Here is an 18562-nt window from a genome sequence, read left to right as displayed (position 1 = left end):
GGAGGCTCTCCTCATCCTGGATGACAATGATAAACAAACAAAAAATCACACACTATTTTAAGATGTTTGTTTTTAGATTACTGTGCATGACTTACATGGCCAACTGACAGATGAGGAAGGAGGGAGGCTGCGTTCCTGTGAAAAAACTTTTTTAAGTGACGATATGTCACAACAATTTGTCCAGACTCCTCAGGTCTGTTGTAAATTTACGTTCGCAGTTACATTTATTCACTGCTTTTATCCAAAACAACATAAAAAAATGGCTTTTAAGTGCAGCAGATCATTTTATACTGCACAAAAACATTTGCAAGTCTGCAGTATGTTTTAAATGTTTTTTGTGTTTGGCCACATTCCATGCGTATTTCTGTACCAGATCCTATGCATGACGTTGTTCATAAACTACCATCAATCTGTTGCTGTCAGCCTGGCATATGCTGAATTACAGCTATAACTTTGACACATGGCCCTGAATTAGATATATCCTTTGCTCAGTGGATCTCAGGGAGCTATAATTCTTCCCATGGACTTTGACAGTCGCCCCCTAAAACTGTGAAAGTAAAATGTAATGACGCTTGATGAGAGCAGTTTTGAACTTGCAGATTTCTGCATGCACTATTCCTTACCCTAATTGTTGGGGAGTGTGTGTTCATTTGGAGGTTGGGGCCCCAGAGGGATGTACAGGACAAGAACAACACTGTTATTCATAGGCATTAGTTAATTTACTCACGTCTGCTATTTTGATCCCAGAATGCTTGAAACAGGAAACCATCTTTGGAGGACTTCCTGGTGTTCCCTCAACCAGAGTTATCTGGCCAATAGGGTTAGAGAACAGTGAGTCACATGATCCGAGTCGATACTGTGTTTCTGTCACTCCACTGACACAACATACCTGTCTTGTTAAAAGGAGAGACTAGTGTCTGGGAGAGAAAGCCTTTTGTAGCATTCACTCAGTAGGAAAGAAGGTAAGCTGCTCTGCATACTATTTTTACTAACTAATGACATGCACTAATGCAAATATCATTCCTATTTATTTGTACAGAAATATGTACATATGCACAGTATGTCTTATGAAGGAGTTTCACTTCAGAGAATGAGGCTCCTCACCTCAAAGTATGTGTGAACTGATGTGTTTTACCCCAGCTTGACCCAGTTGTTTTTTAGCCACAGGTAAAGCATTCCTGGTCCAGCAGTTTCCCAGCTGAGAGTCTCAGAGCCATGAAGAAGACTGTGGTATACACCCACGTGCCTGGCAAGGAGAAAGAAGTTGATATTATCAACATCAAGGGCATCGAGGATATAGGATATGTCCAGCAGGAACCTATAGTAAGTGGTCCCCGTGGTGCCCATGGAGGTAGAGTGGTGGCATGGTGTCTAGAGTGGCACGGTGGCAGCATGTTGGGAATGGAATTCCTGGAATGGGTCCGGTACAGTGGAACCACTGTTGACAGTGGAAAATTCCTATTGATTCCCCCAAATTCTTATAGAGTTCCCACCTCAAAAATTCCTGTAATGTTGGAACTTTACTTGTGACTTTGTGTGAGACGACAAGTATAGAGCAGTGAGGGTATTGTCATTGTTTCTTTCTCGGTTTGACAACCTCTTTTTAGGCCCAATTAATTAGACAATGGATGTGTTGTACACACACATACACTTAAATACACACAGTAATGCCCCCTGTATAGAGTTTATACCAGTTGGCACACAGACAAAAGTTTACAGCATTAAATTTAAACATTGACATTAAACATCGGCTCTCTTGGCTCTCTTTCCCCTCTGTCCTTAGTTGAACTCTAATTGCAGTTACTGAATATGTTGGGGGTATTTCTGGACCCAGACAGTTGGGGCCTCATGTATAAACGTTGCGTACGCACAAAAAGCTTGCGTACGCTGGTTTTCACGCACACGGTGTGATGTGTGTATATTAGACTTATATGTTAGTTTTTCTATATAATGTTCTGTTTGTCTGTTTTGTTCAATCATTTGTCTTTATATTTTACTGTCGTCTTGTTTTGCTTGTCTTCAGACTTGTAAAGCGACTTTGGGTATTTAGAAAAGCGCTATAAAAAATGAATTATTATTATTATTATGTATAAAGATTTACTTGACGTGAGAATGTGCGGGCCGTCACGGAAACTTTTGAGCAGACGTGAGAATGTGCGGACCGTCCGCAAAGTCTTGTCTGGCTCTGTAACATGGCAAATTCTAACTGAAAAGTGCCGAAACTCACCAAACATTACAAAAAAAAGTTTCCACTTACTGTCATACGTCTATGACGTTGACTATTCAAATCACACTTTCATTTATTTTCTTCATTTTTTTTTTCATTAATGTGGATGATCACATCAAAATGCCAAAACCCAAACGGGAATTGCTAGCTCTATATAGGCTACTGTTTAATCCGCCACCCCTTAATAACTTCTGTCAAATTTGAGGGTGTCAAACGAACGACAAATTCACTAAGGAAATCATGCTGTTATGATGCGCCACCACTCGTTTCTTAATTTCGAGTTTTACATCGTACCTTTTCTTCTTAATTTCTGCCATGGTCCGGTTCTCCGAACCCACAGCATTTACGGCCCTTTAATAATAATAATAATAATTGTATTTGTAATGCACTTTATATTTAGCTAAATCTCAAAGTGCTACAGGTAAAAAAAGAAAGGGCGCATGCGCCTGACAGTTTTCTCCGCCGACTTTCTTATGTTGCTAATGCCTGATGACAGACCGACAAACAGGTCACATTTTCTCGCCTCCACCTCTATTGTTAGAACCTAGATCTCACAGTCTGTGAAATTGTTATTTTGTGTTTAGACATTTTAATTCAGACAAAGAAATTACCTCAGGAGCGCATTTATAGGCTATCTGCATCAGGGCCGGATCCAGTAGATGGTACCCAAACCATCTACTACTGCCCCTGCGACAAGGGATATTAAACTCAAATGAATGCCCCAAATCCTATCCTATCCAGCATCACATCAAACCCAGGATATGTCATGGGTTTGGGTTAAGCCCCGAATGTGTATAACGTCTGGCTCCGTGCCTGATTAACACTCGGATCGTTAAACAGACTCAAAAATGATAACATAATGGTTATATAAAAACTTATACGACCCCCTTCCGTAATCATGATGCCCCTCCAGAAATGTTCACTGCCCCCCCAGTCAAAGCAGGCTGCATCCGGCCCTGATCTGCATATTCATTTATGGGAGGAGGCAAGACGGGGTCAGTGGCTCGTTCACGTGCTGTCAATCTCACATTGATTGTGATTTATAAAGCAAAGGTAAGCAGGACCTGGCGTACGACCGGTTTTATACATGTGAATATTTCTGTGCGTACGTACTTTTTTGAGTTTTGGCCGTACGCCATCTTCTGGTATGAAAGCTGCGCAATCCTTTATACATGAGGCCCCTGGTCTGAAGGAAGTTTAGGGTAGACCTCAAAAGTGGGAGCTACCGTAGGTCTTCCCACTGTGATGAAATAACCAGGCTGGGACAGGCCATGCTAACATGCTCATGTCCAGATCACAAAGATGTCCTCTTTTTCTGTGAACCGGGAAATGCGTTTGATCCCTGCTCATGTGAAGTCCTATGCTCACACAGGATTGGCATAAGGCTGCGGCATCAGATGAGGTAGAGGTTTTTCCAGTTTCTCCAATTTTAGAGGTGTTTCCAGCTGTCAAGTTTGAGTCCCTGGACTTCACTGAATTTATACACATTTTACGTGTCTGACGGATGATCTGGGATATGACCAAACGTCAGAACCCAGAAGTATCTCTCTCGATACAGAGATTAGACTTCAATCAGAGAAGTCTGATTTGTGAGACTAGATATGACCTCATCCTGAGAGCTGAGGAGTGCTGTGAAGACCACATCCTTATGTTCCCAGTGAGAAATGAACTTTGACCCTGCTTCCTGCTCGGAACAGACTGACACATGTTGTCCTCAGGGACAGCACTGGCTGCTGCTGTACAAGGGCCTGCATTTGTTAGCTTTGTATTTTTTTACTCCTATAAAGCTATAATAAATTAGACCCTAGATGCTATTTTTCAGGGTAATGTAATATTAAAGGGTTTTTTTCTTGTTAAGTTCACACTTCCCTTTCAGTATGCAACCCATTTGCTATTTTGTCATTTTGCTAAATTTAGTTGAGTTCATTCATAATTTCGTTTTTCTGTTAATTGTACTGATCTTTATGTCATCTTCCCTCAAGGTTTAAGGAGTCAATTGTAGTTTCAAGTGTGCATGCATGATCATTGGGTTGAAAATTTAGCTGAAGATCTAGGGACCCAAATGAGACATGTGTTTATGGTTGGGGTTTAGGTTAGCGTTAAGGTTAGGGTTGAGGATGGGGTTAGGGTAGGGGTAGAGTTTGTCATCAGGGTCAGGATTACATTAGAGTCCATTTGTCCGATGCCTTTTTTTTTTTTTTTACTTTTAGTTCACTCATGAAGCCTGCAACTTCTGCCTTGTCCGAAATAACAAACTGTTCCCGCCCATTCATTCTCATATCCAAATGAGATGGGGGAATCGATTGTTTCTGAGAAGGATTCTGCATAAACAATATTTGTCCACATTTATATGTATTTGATGTTTTCTCCAGATAAATCCAAGACATTTTAGGGATCTCATCATTGTCTTGATCAGTCCAGCCTTTCCCCAAACGATTACTCGTAGATGCTTTCCAAGTATTAGAGGGACCTATCTGGTCCTGGTATTGTGTCAGTGACACATTTTAAGTGGTGCTTTTCTTGGTGGGATGGGATGTTCCCTGTCTGAGAGCCTCATCCTAAATGTTTGTGTAGCTTGTATATAGTTTACAAGTAAGGCTGTGACCCCTGCGTCATTAGTGCTCCCTTTCAGTGTCAAACAGAAGGCATGTTATTGCTGCTAATATGTAAGTAGAGATGAGAGAGGGCACCTTGAAGTAGTTTGGATCAAGGCTTTATAGTTCTGTCTAATTTTAGCTTGTGGCTTCTCAGACGGCGTCTCAAGTAACAAGACGATCCAGCAGGAAAGAGTTTGGGCTTAGTTAACTCTCATGGACACGAGAGGGAGGGAAAGAGAGAGCAAGGGAGAGAGAGGCAGAAAAAGAGAGGGAGGTAGAGTGAGATAGTGAGGGAAAGAGAGAGGGAGGACAGAGACAGAGTGAGGGAATGATAGAGGCAGCCAGAAAGATTGAGTTGTGTTTAATAGCATTAGTCTTGTGCGGTGTTCGCGAGTGATGGGAAGATGGCAGGAGAAGCAGAGCGGATCCCAGGGAGTCCTCTGTCTCAGAGCTCAGCCAGCAAGTCCCGGCACTTCCTCAAGGATGTGGTTTTTCATGGCAAATTTGAAGTGAGTGAAATGTCCGAGAAGGTTTGGGTGTGTGCGTGTGTATGTGTCTGTGTGGACAGTTGTGCGTATGTGTGTTTGTATATACAGTCAGTGGGTTTGCAAATACGTGTGAGTGTCTATGTGAGTTTGTATGCGTTTATGTGTGTGCATGTTTCTTATGTTTTAGAACATCAACACACACTACATTGATGTGCTAAATAAGTCATGCTTTGTTTGTACAATATTTTATCTGTTTGCCAGAGGTTTACCATAATGTTTGTATAAGCTTAGTGGCCAAATGGTAGACCTCTACCTTCTATACAGTGATGAAGTCTACGTGATACGCAGGCATACATTGCTTCCCCCAAAAGTATTCCTAAATAGCCCACTATAAAATGAGCAGTGATACATGGGTGCGGGTATCACGAGGAGGTGGGGGGCTTGGTAGGTTGCCCACTACTTGTTATAGACTACACCACTGCTCCTATGCGCTATTTCCTCAGTTAACCTCAGCACTGACACACACATACACACACTCACTCCACTGAGACACAAACACCATGATCCACACTGAGACACAAACACAACATGGACACACTCCACTGACACATACAGACTACACTGACATACAGACCCCACTGACACATACAAACTCCAATGACACATACAGAATGCCCTGATACATACACTTCATTGAGGAACACACACACAAGGAGACACAGGCAGCCCTGACACACTGCTTCAGTGATGAAGGGCAGAGGGGAAGTTAGATAGAGCATGCAGTCTGAACTCCATCATCTTATCACGTTCTTGACTAAGTCAGCTCATAAAAACACACAACTTGCTACATGCGGCCCTTGAACTTCTGAGAGAGGTTGCAGACCTCAACCACAAACGTTCTTTTCTTTTGAATCATTATATCCAGGGTGGGGGCTGTATTTCATGAGGGAATAGAAAATTGAGAACTCGTTAACAACATAACAGAAACACTGCATGTGCAGAGTCTGAAGCTCACGATTATCAACAGACTGCACAGTCCCATTGTGTTGCCCCCCGAGACCGTGATTGGAATAGCATGTCTGAGATTTCCCTAGCTCATCACATAGAGACAGAATGTGGAATTGTCAAATTAGGTCGTAGTGATTGGATCGAGTGTATGTGGGTCGGACCACTTTGCTACATATGGGACTAAAATAGAAAATCAGCTGGGTCGCTGTTAGGAAAACAGTCTGCAGGGATATTGGACAATATTATTGTAAGTGATAATACAGTACTGCCATTCAGAGTATGTTGATGTGGTAGACGGTATGGAGGCAGAGGGTGGTGGTTTGACCTCAATAATCCAGACCTGTAAGGATCACCGTCAGTCAGCTATGCTGTTGAAAACACAGCTTCAAATGTCCAAATGTTAAACGTACACAGCCATATACTCATGACTCCACTCATACATGTTAGAGAAATTAAGGATGTAACCTTATGTATGGATCTAAATGACTAAATGTAAATGTTTTATACTGCATAAAAGGATACTAGTGTTCAGCATTCCTTGCGTGAATTTAACATATAACACTGTACAATCACACACAGACACTATAACACGCACACAAACTGAGAGCTCACAAACATACATACACACAATAGCACGCTTGTGTCAGCCTCTTTGTCGGGGTGAACATCTTGTATGAATTTGAATGTCTCTATATCAGACAAGTATTCCAGAAGTGTTCTAAACTAGCATGATCAAAATGATCTGATGTCAAACCAGCCGGATATTGATCTATTAGTAGATTGTAGATAAGCCCATCTGTCCTGGCATTCCAACCACGTGCCAGACTTAACCTGACAAAACCGGATCAGACACACAAATATGACTCACGTCACAAATAATCTTACAATTCATAATACATTATTAGCTACGTCAGCTGAAACTAATCAAAGTGTCCAAGTAGCCATCAGAACTCAGGAAAATGACAAGAAGGAAACAGAGTGTCCAGGTAATGCTATGTTAATGAATAGTCCCGTGTTGATTTATATAACACAGAAAACTGGATGAACTTAGACTGGTATTCTGAAACCTTTCCATCCTGCCTGCCTTGCTATTGGCCACAATACCCCTGCCCTCCCCCCCAAGGCACCAAAAAGCCCTATAAGCCACATGCAGGGGGACAAACACAGTTCCACCTTGACCTCCTCTAGCAGTCTCACTGGTCCCTCTCATCCCACGCGGTAAACCGCGCCCCTCACACACACACAACCCTCAGACACACACAAACACACACACATCCAGGCAGAGCCCCCAGCCTCTCTCATGCCCGTCCCTCCCCTCTGTCCCCAGCTCCTGAACTCACTCACACCAGAGCAGAACACACGATGCCAGCACGGACTGTACTTCCAGGACGGCGAGAGGAGAGTGGACTACATCCTTTCCTACCAGGTCAAAAAGCCCCACAGCTCGCATCGCCAGGCCTCCCGCCTCACAGACAACGCCCTCACACGCAGCCTGCGACGCGGCAGGGCACATGCGCCCTCGTCCTCCTCGTCTGGCACCCGCGGAGGAGGTGACCTCGAGGCTGGAGCCCAGGACCAGAACCAGGACTGCCATGAGGATGATAAGAGGGTCAGGAGAGAAGAGTTTGAAGGCAACCTGAGAGAAATGGGTCTGGAGCTGGAGAAGGAGGAGGATGTAAGTTGGGTTTTCTGACCACCTGTTGTTTCTCTCTGCCCCCCTCCTCTCTTTCTCTTCATATTTTATTTTTCTCTTTCCTTTTTCCAACCTCATGTCTCTCCCTCTGTCTTTCTCTGTATTTCTCTTTCTCTCTCTCTTTCATCTATATATCTTGTTTTCTAATGCTCTTCATCTTTCTCTCTCTCTTCTCTCTCTGTCTCTCTCTCTGTCTCTCTATAATTTTTTTGGGACACACCCAACACCCAGTTGTTAAAGTCAGTTTTTCCATGGGTGGGGGTGGAGTGGGCAGTTGTCCACTGCTAGCATTAGCTTGCCACTGCAAGAGATTGAGAGTGTGAGAGAGGCAGAGAGAGGGGGAGAGTGTACATTCCACTGCCACACCGCTGCACCTCTGCCTCATTGTTCCCAGTCGGTGTGGTCTGATGAGCTGAGCTCAGCTAGTTTCCCTGGAGCCCCAACCTCAACACCTACACAAAAGATACATTGTGGTTTGGCACTGCACTAGCTGAAACCAGCCTATAGTGGTGTAGAGGGGGTGGGGTAACCTTTTAACCTGGCCACAGACAAGGGTGTGTGTGCTGGCTTCAGTCATCACAGAAATCTATCGTTGATTATGTAGTTTATTTTATACTCCCACAATTGTTTTTGTGAAGCACTTTAGCATTTAACATTCTTAAATGTTCAGTTCCCAGTATCTTTAACATATTTTTAAATGTTGTTTGTTTATGGATTTAAAAAAATAATATATATATATATTATGACCAAGAAAAAAACATTTTATATGTTGTGAAACCAACCACCTATCATCCTACCATGTTGTTGATGTCCTGACTCAGTGAGAAATAATCGGAGACCATCCAAGAATTCCAAGTGCTGAGGATGGCAAGATGTCAGCTGCCAGTAGGGATCTCTTTACATAGGAGGCAAGGAGGCAGGAAGGAGGTAGGTGGGAGGCAGGGAGGCAGGTTGGAGGCAAGGAGGGAGACAGGGAGGAGGGCAGAAGGCAAACAGGAGACAGAGAGAGGCAGGCAGAGAAGCAGGCAGGGAGGCAAACAGACAGACACAGCCTGGGAGGGAGGGTGAAAGCAGCTATTAAGAAGTGTCATCCTGGCCCAGTCCCACCCCTGTCAAAGCCAGTCATAGAGTTATAACTCTACCCTCCCCCACACACCAGTCCCCACAGATCTTGGGAACTGGCCTGGTTCACAAAACAAAATGGTTGACAAGGAAATATGACAGAGAGTTGGCTAGGAAATCACCACTGACTTGATAAAAAATTATGTGTATGCATTGGACTTATGAGTTCTGTGGGCTGTATAATACATGTGTGTATGGCACTTGCTTCTAGACCTGGCAAACCATGTAGTGCCAGATGGAAGATCACTCAGAAAACATTCACCCCCACTGCAATCTTGGAGCAGCATGTCTACACTCACAAACACACTTGCACGCTTACATTCAAACACTCACTCGATCTTACATTTACATTACATTTAGTCATTTAGCAGACGCTCTTATCCAGAGCGACTTACAGTAAGTACAGGGACATTCCCCCGAGGCAAGTAGGGTGAAGTGCCTTGCCCAAGGACACAACATCAGTTGGCATGACCGGGAATCGAACTGGCAACCTTCGGATTACTAGTCCGATTCCCTCACCGCTCAGCCACCTGACTCCATGGCCCGATCTTAAACGAACACACTCACACACATATTGTTGCGTTGCATCTTGTTTCATCTTATTGAGATTCAACCACCTCTGCAACCCAGCGTTTTCTCGGCCCATCAGGTTTGTATAGTTACATTCCCCTGGGGAGGAGAACACAGGGTTGAATCTACTCGGATACTGTCTCTCATTGGAGGACCACAGGGAGTTATGGCAGGCCTGGTTTCCTCCAGGGCCAGAGTTTATTTTATTGAATTCTACATTAACAAAACACCAAAAAGTGGCTTCGTCCCAAGATCTCTACAGACAGTGCAGCTAATTTAATGCTCAACACTTGAACGGGGGCTTATTACTTGAAAGAGGAATTATTTACTGTGTCGTTTCAGTTACACTATCAGGGCTTGGAAATACTGTGACTTGCTAAAGTAGGAAAATGACTAATAGAAAATAACATTTCATAATAATTTCAGTAAATCAAGCAGCGCTGCAAGAAATGTTATATACAGCTAGTAAACTAACGTTAGCGAGCATTGCTAACGACATGGCTAACGAAACTTCGGTAGGCTATCCTCAGTATTTGAAAGCTAGCTAAACTTATACTATATCTAAAATAATTTTGTAGACCAAACAATGGATTTTGCCACTAAATGTTGGTGTTAACTTATTTTTTCTACAACTTCCCATTCTACCCGGCAGAGGCGGATTTACCAAGGGTTCCTTTTAAACAGTGGTTCGCAAAGTGGGGGTCGCGAGATGATTTCCAGAAATCAAGGAACATTTTAAAACAACTAGAAATAGCATATTTTATTTTTTATTTTAACCAGTTAAAAATAGTAGTTAAATTAATGCATGCAAATAAAAAATCCGTCAGCCTTTTGATTTTCCATTCACTGTAAGTACGGCAAACCATCTGCCATCCGACCAGGAAGACGCATTAGTTGTAGTGATGGGCATTCCGGCTCTTTTTCGTGAGCCGGCTCGTATGGCTCAGCTCACTAAAAAGAGCCGGCTCTTTTGGCTCCCGAACGGCTCTTAAAAAAATACATGTTTTAACTATGAATTTGACTATGATAGGTGTGAAAACAATTTGAATTAAATTATGAAATGAAATCATACTCGACCGTAACCACATATCTTTAAAAAATGCATTGATTTGTCATGGCTCTCTTCCGAGTTTTGACTACTCTCTGACTGTGAGTTGGCTCGGGCCTCCCTCATGCAGGATTGACAGGAACAGAATGTGAGGATGATCGTGTGCGCCTTTAAGCTTACAAGTATTTTGTTGTTGTTCTTTGAATTAGTCAATTATTTTAAATACAATAAAAATTCATTATTTCATAATAATTTAGTTTTTATAGGCTGTATTAATCTATTAAAAATAGAGTCGGCTCTTCAGATATGCGAGCCAGCTCCCGACGTTCACCTTCAAGAGCCGGCTCTTAGAGCCGGATCGTTTGCGAACGACCCATTACTAATTAGTTGAACTGTCAAGTGACCGAACGTTATAGGCAGCGTTCTCAGCCAAGACACTGGCTGAGCTTTGGATTTCAGTGGAGAGGGAATACCCATGGCCGCGGGAACTAGGGATACTGAGGGTGCTGCAGCACCCCCTGACAGCACGAGAATTAAAAATAATATGACTTGAAAATCCACCACCGCGGCACAGCTCCGCAGTAGCGGACTGGCCATTGGGAGGACCGGGAGAAGAATAACGATGGAAAACCAGGCTAAGAAACGTAAGGGTGGGGCTGAAAAATTAATAGACAAAGGTTTTACCAATTGAAAGACGTCTATGTTTATTTTACACAAAGCTCAAAAACTATTCTGCGCTCAAATAAAGGCCAAAAAATGCGCGCTGGCATTAACTATCGAACTATCGAATTCCCGAACTAGCATCACATCAAACATAGAATGTGCATGTATTAGCAGGTATTAGCTGTGGTGGCGTATATGGGTGCCGGTTCTGGTGGGCCAGTCTGGATCAAAGTCCAGGGCCTATTTTTACTCCCACGTATATGTAAACCACCTCCGTGGATGCGGGGGTCACGAGTCACTGGCACCATTATTTTAGTGGTCGTGGGCTGAAATGTTTGGGAACCTCTGCTTTAAAAGGTGTATACTTTACAGTTGAATATTAGCTGATTTTTAACCGATACAAATGCTGCTAATGCTTGCTAGGTACACAGCTGCCGACGCTAGCTAGCTAACGTTAACACAAAAAATATAACGCTATATATAAAATGATCTTTACCCGGACAAGTGACTTTTGTGCATGGACAAGTGAAACGTCAATGTAGGTCTACTTGTCCAAAGGACAAGTGCCTCAAAGTTAATGAAGCCCTGCTTCTATTTCTAGATCTAGATAAGTTTTCCGGTACTTATCTGAACTAACGACATGATCACTGTCACTGGAAATAAAGAAAACGTTGACTTGGTGCTAATCACTGACAGTAAAAAAAAATATGTGTCATTATTGTATGCACTGCTGTTCGTAGACTAGCTCCAGCGCTCGTTGCTGCGTTGTTAAATGATAACAACTCACCAGGACACTTTACCAACTCTCCACTCATTCTCCAATTGGCTTTGCCGGCCATCAGTTCTCGGCAATTCCTCATTCGCCCTCCCACGTCTGACAGTCGCTCTCTTTCTCTTTATCTATCTCTTAGGGGAGGTCATTCTCCCTAAAACTTGAACGATACACGTATCCTTTTCTTTTGTTCATATCGTATTTATAAAACAACATTTAAAAAAAATGTATACGTCTCAAATACGCTTTTAAGAGAAATCTTTAGAATTGGTTAGTAATTTTCTCAAGTGAATGCACAGTATTAAAAATATTGATGCTGATTAAGACTCCTGTTGTGAAACTGTAGGGGGTTAAATATTGGCCAAACAACCAAAACTAATTCCCCTATGGTTGAAAGGAAGATGGGAAACTAAACAGTGACATGAACCAAATTATGTAAATTCCAATGGAATTAATTGACTCTATGGGTTAAATCAGAGCAAGAATGGTCAAAGTAAGGTTTCACACTTGTAAAGCGACTTTGGGTATTTAGAAAAGCGCTATAAAAAATGAATTATTATTATTATTATAAGGTTAAAATGAAATAAACATTTTATAACATTGCAAATGAATGCAATGAATTACAAGGCAAGCATGTAACAAAATGAAGGTTAACTCTGACTTATATACGCTACCATGATTATTGTAAACCAGAGATAGAAAGCAAGATGTGAGGAAGGAGAAGGAGTACAAGGACAAGCCAGAGCTGAGGAGGTCTCAGGAGATCAAGAATCCACAGAACAATGCTTTGCAATTCCTTTTATACACAAGAACAACCAATCAGACCAAATCTTGACCCACTCTTATCAATATATTAGCAATTATAAATCAAGGCTACAGTAAGTTACACATCAAGTTGAGACCCTGTCGAGCAACCCCATATTTTAGCATATGAGAGGTGGGGGCAGGTTGACACCCAGCCTTACAAAACTCCTGTTTGCACACACTAAAGTTTGTTGCTCCAGATGATTAAGCCTACAGTGTATGTATTTACTGTACATGCAATCAAAGAGTATCATGTCTACAGATATGTGAACAATAAAGTTAAGCAGAGAAACTGTTGTGTCTTTGATCCAGAGCAGGACTCCTGGTATTGGCTTTGTGAAGATCCATGCTCCTTGGAACATCTTGTGTCGCGAGGCGGAATTCATGAAGCTAAAGATGCCCACGAAAAAAGTATGTTGAAAATAAGCTTATAACAAACCTCTTACCCGTTACTGCTGCTATAGTCCTGAATGATCAAAATGTGTGAGCTGGGACATGAGTACAGCTCAGAGGTGGAGTCTTTGACTACAGATCAAGAGTTTTCTGGTTTAAATTCCCCCTGAATGTCTCTTTGGGCAAATGGATCTGTTAAATGCATATGGTTGCCTTCAGTAGTATTTGGTTCTGCATATGGTATTTGATAATGTTGATAGTACAGTATTTGGTGCTGTATGCAGCTTCATGTCTTCCTCATCTCGATGTTGTCGTTGTTGTGTAGGTGTATGAGATAAAGCAAGGCAGCAGTGTGTTGGAGAAGATCAACACGTTGATCAACAAGGCCTCTGAACCTCTACACCCCAATGTAGACGAGACCCAGACACACAACATCAAGCACCTGTCCTACACCTTCTCCAGGGAAAAGCAACACCTGTGAGTGGGCTTAATATGTATTATTATAACTATTGTTATTATTTATGTTAGTAGTAGTAGTAGGAGTAGTATGTGTATTATTTGTGTTTTTCATAATAATATTATATCATGGTCATATGGATGGATATCAGGGCCCCGTTTGTCGTAAGGGTTGAAGCTAAGTTAATCAATGGTCCCTTTAGCCCGTTAACATTAGCGAGATGAGTGAGAACAGCAAATATCGGTTCGTCAACGGCTGATCCGCATCCAAATCATGTGGTTAATTTCAATCAGGCTAAACTTATAAGGGAAATTGCACGTGCACGTCCTACTTCAAAAGGCAGGAAAGGTCGATCACCAAAACCGTGATTTTCTAACGGTATGATGGCGGAAAAGACCAAAGAAAGAGCGGTGATAGGCTATTCTCGCCATCCGAGCAAACTATTATAATGAGTCTCTAGACAATATATTATAATGGCTAAGTCAAACACCGCCACCGCTGCCAGAGCAAGACAAGCAGCTTGGTAAAAAATTGCCGATAAGCTAAATGCAAAAGTTTTGGGGAAATGTATAGGCTCATCTTAAGTGCCTCATTACCCCAATTAATCAGATCACATTTCTTTAATTGTGCCTGCTGGTATAGGCTTAATGGAAATCGAATGAGATCTTGCTAGCGAAAATAATGATCTCAACTCTTTCAGAATAAGTAGGCTAGATAAAAACAAGGCCAAAGAGTATCTAATTGATACGAAATATAGACAATTATGAGGATATATGTAGGCTACTGTGCTTATATCATGTACTATATATGTGTATATGCATGTAGGCATATGTGTAAATCCCTCTTTGATGTCATTGACTGGGACATGGCCAGGTAATATGATGAATTGATTCATCAGCTGGTTAAGCGCCAAGTACACTTTTCTTACAGCAACGCATGCTGCGGCTTTGCCAATGTTTTCTGCATCGCCTATACTGTATAAAAATGTAGCCTATAGCCTACCTGACGCAAAAAAACCTCAAGGCTATGCAGTCTGAAGCACAGTTAAAGTTTCAAGTAGCTTTATTGTCAATTTCTTCACATGTCAAGACATAAAAAGGAATCGATATGACGTTTCCCACTCTCCCACAGTGAAACATATAAAAAGTACAGGCACAACAAATAAGACAAGACATTTCGTAAAACATAGCGTTACATATTCACATACAGCAGCATAAGCTCATAATAAAGCATAAAGCTTGCTGCAGCGTGTGATATTTGCAATGTACGGCCCGAGAAGGTCTTGCAAATAAATGAGTCCATGTCGGCTGAATCGATATCGCTCAAACAAGAACTCATCCGTGTGAAATAAAGGATCTAATTGGCAATCGCAAAGAACTCTATTGGTATGGAAAGCTAATCGAACTAAAATATAGCTCCTTGGTCAACTGGGTCTCTCAAAAAGGGAGCTGCCATGTTATTTTCTGGGGGTGTGGCAAGCTTATCCAGCTACACTTACGTTAGCCTGCTCTGGAGCAGGTTAGTGCTAATTGATGTTACTATGGTGATTTATCGAAAGTTGCTTCCACGAACCAAAAAGAGGGGCGTTTTTTATCATAGCCTGAAAATTAGCTCGCTAAACCGCTTAGCGAGCTACGACGAATACCCCCCAGAACACAATATGCATATGTTTACATTTAGTTTCTGCTTTAGTTCTTCTTGCCTGAAGCAGTATTAGATACACGTCCAACTGGTGGCATATGGTTTCCAACATATGGCATATTCCTGATGACACATATTGAGGATAGAAGAAAGCCCTCATATTCTCTGATTAATTTATTGTTGTCATATCAGTGGATAATGAAGTATCAAGGAATACTATCAAGTGTTTATTGAAGAGGAAAACAGCATACATAATGGTACATACAATCTCCTGAAAAGAGGGACAGAGGGGGGGGGGGTTTAGCCCTGTTAAAGCAGAAGCTTTAACAGGGTTATTTTCGTCCGTGAGGGTATGCCATCGTGGTTGTTGTGCTATTATATTGAAAGATTGGATGGAGAGGGTAATCTCAGTGCTCTATGCTATGACCACATGCTACTCCATCCCTGGTGCAAAATAATCTCCTGCTCCATACCTAGTGTACTAAAACATACTAATAGCCCCCCCACCCCCCAATGTGTGTACCCCCACTCCTCTCTCCATGGGTGACCCCCCTAACACTTATGGGTGCCCCTCTCCCTCGGGTGACCCCTCCAGGACTAGGGCATCTGAGGCTGTTGGTGGAGCTGGCAGCCTGGGACTTGAGAGCCTCTCTAGATGTTTTTCAGTACCTCTCAATGGGATAAAAGCTCCTGCCACAGTGTTTATCATCTGCTGATCTAACGCTAGATTGTCTGTGTTCACCAACTCAAACTCTGCTCTTTTTCTTTCTTTCTTTCTTTCTTTTTTTCTGGCTTTTGTCAAAAGGTTTGATCTGTCCGACAGAGACTCCTTCTTTGACAGTAAAACAAGAAGTTCCATTGTAAGTACTGCACCTCTCTTTAAAGACCTCGCTTTACTCTAAATATCCACAGTTGCAGACATTAAGTAACACACTGTTAACTTTGTCTATAGAAAGTTTTATGAGTGTTTTCAATCCAAAGCCACAGTTACATTGGTTCATAGAAAATCTGATGTCCTGTAGTAACGACTATTTAGACGAAAGTCTAGCCCTGTTGGCCATGTAGGTAATGTCCAGGGGCCGTATTCACAATACATCTGAAGACAAAACATAGCTCCTATTTTGCCCTTTCAGGAGAAACTCTTTAAAATAAATTGTCAGTCCTAATTTTAGGACTCCTAATTTCCAACTCTATGAGTATTTCACAAAGCGTTTTAGTGCTAAAACCAGCCCCTAAATCTGTCAAAGGTTAGGGGTGGTCAAGAAGACTTCTAAGTCACTAAGACCAAATCACAAACAACCCTAAAATGTCTGTTGCTGGCAAGCCGCCTGGGAATGTAAACATTTTTGAAACATTTTGTGACATTGAGCTTTTTAAAAGGTATTGTCGGGTATCAGCGCTTGACATAAAACAATTTGCTCACCAGCCACTGTGGCTAGTGGTTTTCCAAAGTTACTAGCCACTCATTAATTTCATTAACCACAATTTTGTTGTTGGGAAATTAAGTTTTATTTGATTAAAGTTGACTACGGTTTGCTACAATTTACTTGAATAACTAGTTTTACAATCCTTTCACATGTAAATGACCATTGTCAACACCCAAATCAAGATTACAGAAAATGTATAGGCCTATGTACAAAATATATGAACTAAACTGAAAAAAACCCACAAGCCAAACTTTGTCAACCTAAATATTTATAAACAACATCATTATTTTTGTCTAATCAATTCCGACTCCCAAATTTCCTACAAACAAATGTTTATCTTGTACTGTATGTTTGTGTATGTGTGAAAGTGAGAATGAATGTTGAAATGCGTGTGTCTCACGGTCAATGCGTGAGGCTTGAGAACCCTGCAATGAGTTTATTATTTTAGATGTGTTTTGAGAAGACTAGCCTACAACAGGGTTGCAAACTTTTCAAAAAACCTTGGAGTGAGATTTGGTGGGGCTGTCACAGTTACAGTGAACCCGTGCAGGGTTTAGATCTCGCCACAAGGCAACACAGAAAGCTAGTAGAGGCCGACGAACAAAAATATATTTTATTATTTAGTAAAAACAAGTATCTCCAGACCCGCTCAGCCTGATTAGCAACCGATGCAAGCCTCCCTCTCCCGTTCCACCCCGCGACAGGGCCAACCAAAATTTTGTTGCGCAACCCAACCCAGCCCCGAAACGAGATTTCACGGGTGTTTCCGAGTGTTGCTTCACTCAGTGTATCTGCGCTTCGTCCATTACTGGTTATAACGTTAGCAGAACTACTTGGTCGTTTCCTTCTCAGCATGAGAAATACAATGTGTGGCATGAGAGCGTGTGAATTGGTTGAAATGCGTGAGAGTTGGCAGCCCTGCTACAATAAAAAATATAGAGAGAGAGATATATAGAATTCCACCCGCCAAAATGGCTAGTGAGACTGACTGCTTTACCCGCCACAGCCGAATTCTACCCTCATTTGGCGGGTGCTAATGTCATGCCCTGTCGGGTATTATGATTGTAGTAGAGTTGTCAGGGATGCAGTCACTTATAGAAACAACCCAGTGACACCGGAGGTAAAGGTTGACAGCTCTACACTACTTGGCCACAGGGAAATGCAGCTATGCTTTTTTCTAGCCTAACATTGCATCAAACAAAATGCCCTCTGCATACCCCACATCAACAATTCATATAGCTGCCTTGATGCATATTCGCTATTTGTTTGTGAGATGCACATGTAAGAGAATGACAAGTAGCTTAACATATACTTGTTTAATTAATGACGCAACCCAGGGCCCCAGACTAACTTTTTGCCTTGGTTGCACTGGTGTGCCTAACTTTTTTATTTAGGTGCACCCAAATTTTTCCCTGCGTCGCCACAATTTCACCTTTTTATCACGCTCCATATACATTCATATATATTATGTAAATGATCTTAAACAAGAATAAGGTGTAGGTAAATACCTTTTTTATTTTAAGCACAATTATACTATATATAAAATGATTTTTTTTAAGTGCTTCACTGAGCTGCCAAACTAAAACATTTTAAGCAAAATAAAATATTTCAAAATAGAAAGTGCTACTGTTTAAAAGTGTTTCCCTGAACTG

At 41.9% G+C, this 18562-nt stretch overlaps 1 protein-coding gene across 8 annotated transcripts in view; it reads left to right on the top strand.

Annotated features, from left to right (window-relative positions):
* The first annotated feature begins 401 nt into the window (after window positions 1-401).
* The window catches only part of LOC136941475 (anoctamin-1-like), a 56713-nt gene continuing 38552 nt past the window's right edge, over window positions 402-18562 (top strand). For 2 of the 8 annotated variants that reach the window (XM_067233959.1, XM_067233960.1), the window contains exons 1-5: window positions 1073-1323; window positions 7648-7995; window positions 13305-13403; window positions 13711-13862; window positions 16289-16343. In XM_067233959.1, coding sequence (XP_067090060.1) covers window positions 1216-1323; window positions 7648-7995; window positions 13305-13403; window positions 13711-13862; window positions 16289-16343 — 762 coding nt within the window. In that variant the 5' untranslated portion in view covers window positions 1073-1215. Of the gene's footprint in view, window positions 963-1072; window positions 1324-5157; window positions 5334-7647; window positions 7996-11320; window positions 11398-13304; window positions 13404-13710; window positions 13863-16288; window positions 16344-18562 lie in introns of those variants that run through there. The other 6 variants (XM_067233957.1, XM_067233955.1, XM_067233954.1 and 3 more) reach the window with 6 other exon arrangements.

This window comes from Osmerus mordax, chromosome 4, assembly GCF_038355195.1.
Source record: "Osmerus mordax isolate fOsmMor3 chromosome 4, fOsmMor3.pri, whole genome shotgun sequence".
Classification (NCBI taxonomy): Eukaryota; Metazoa; Chordata; class Actinopteri; order Osmeriformes; family Osmeridae; genus Osmerus; species Osmerus mordax.
This window is presented reverse-complemented; position numbering and strand designations above follow the sequence as displayed.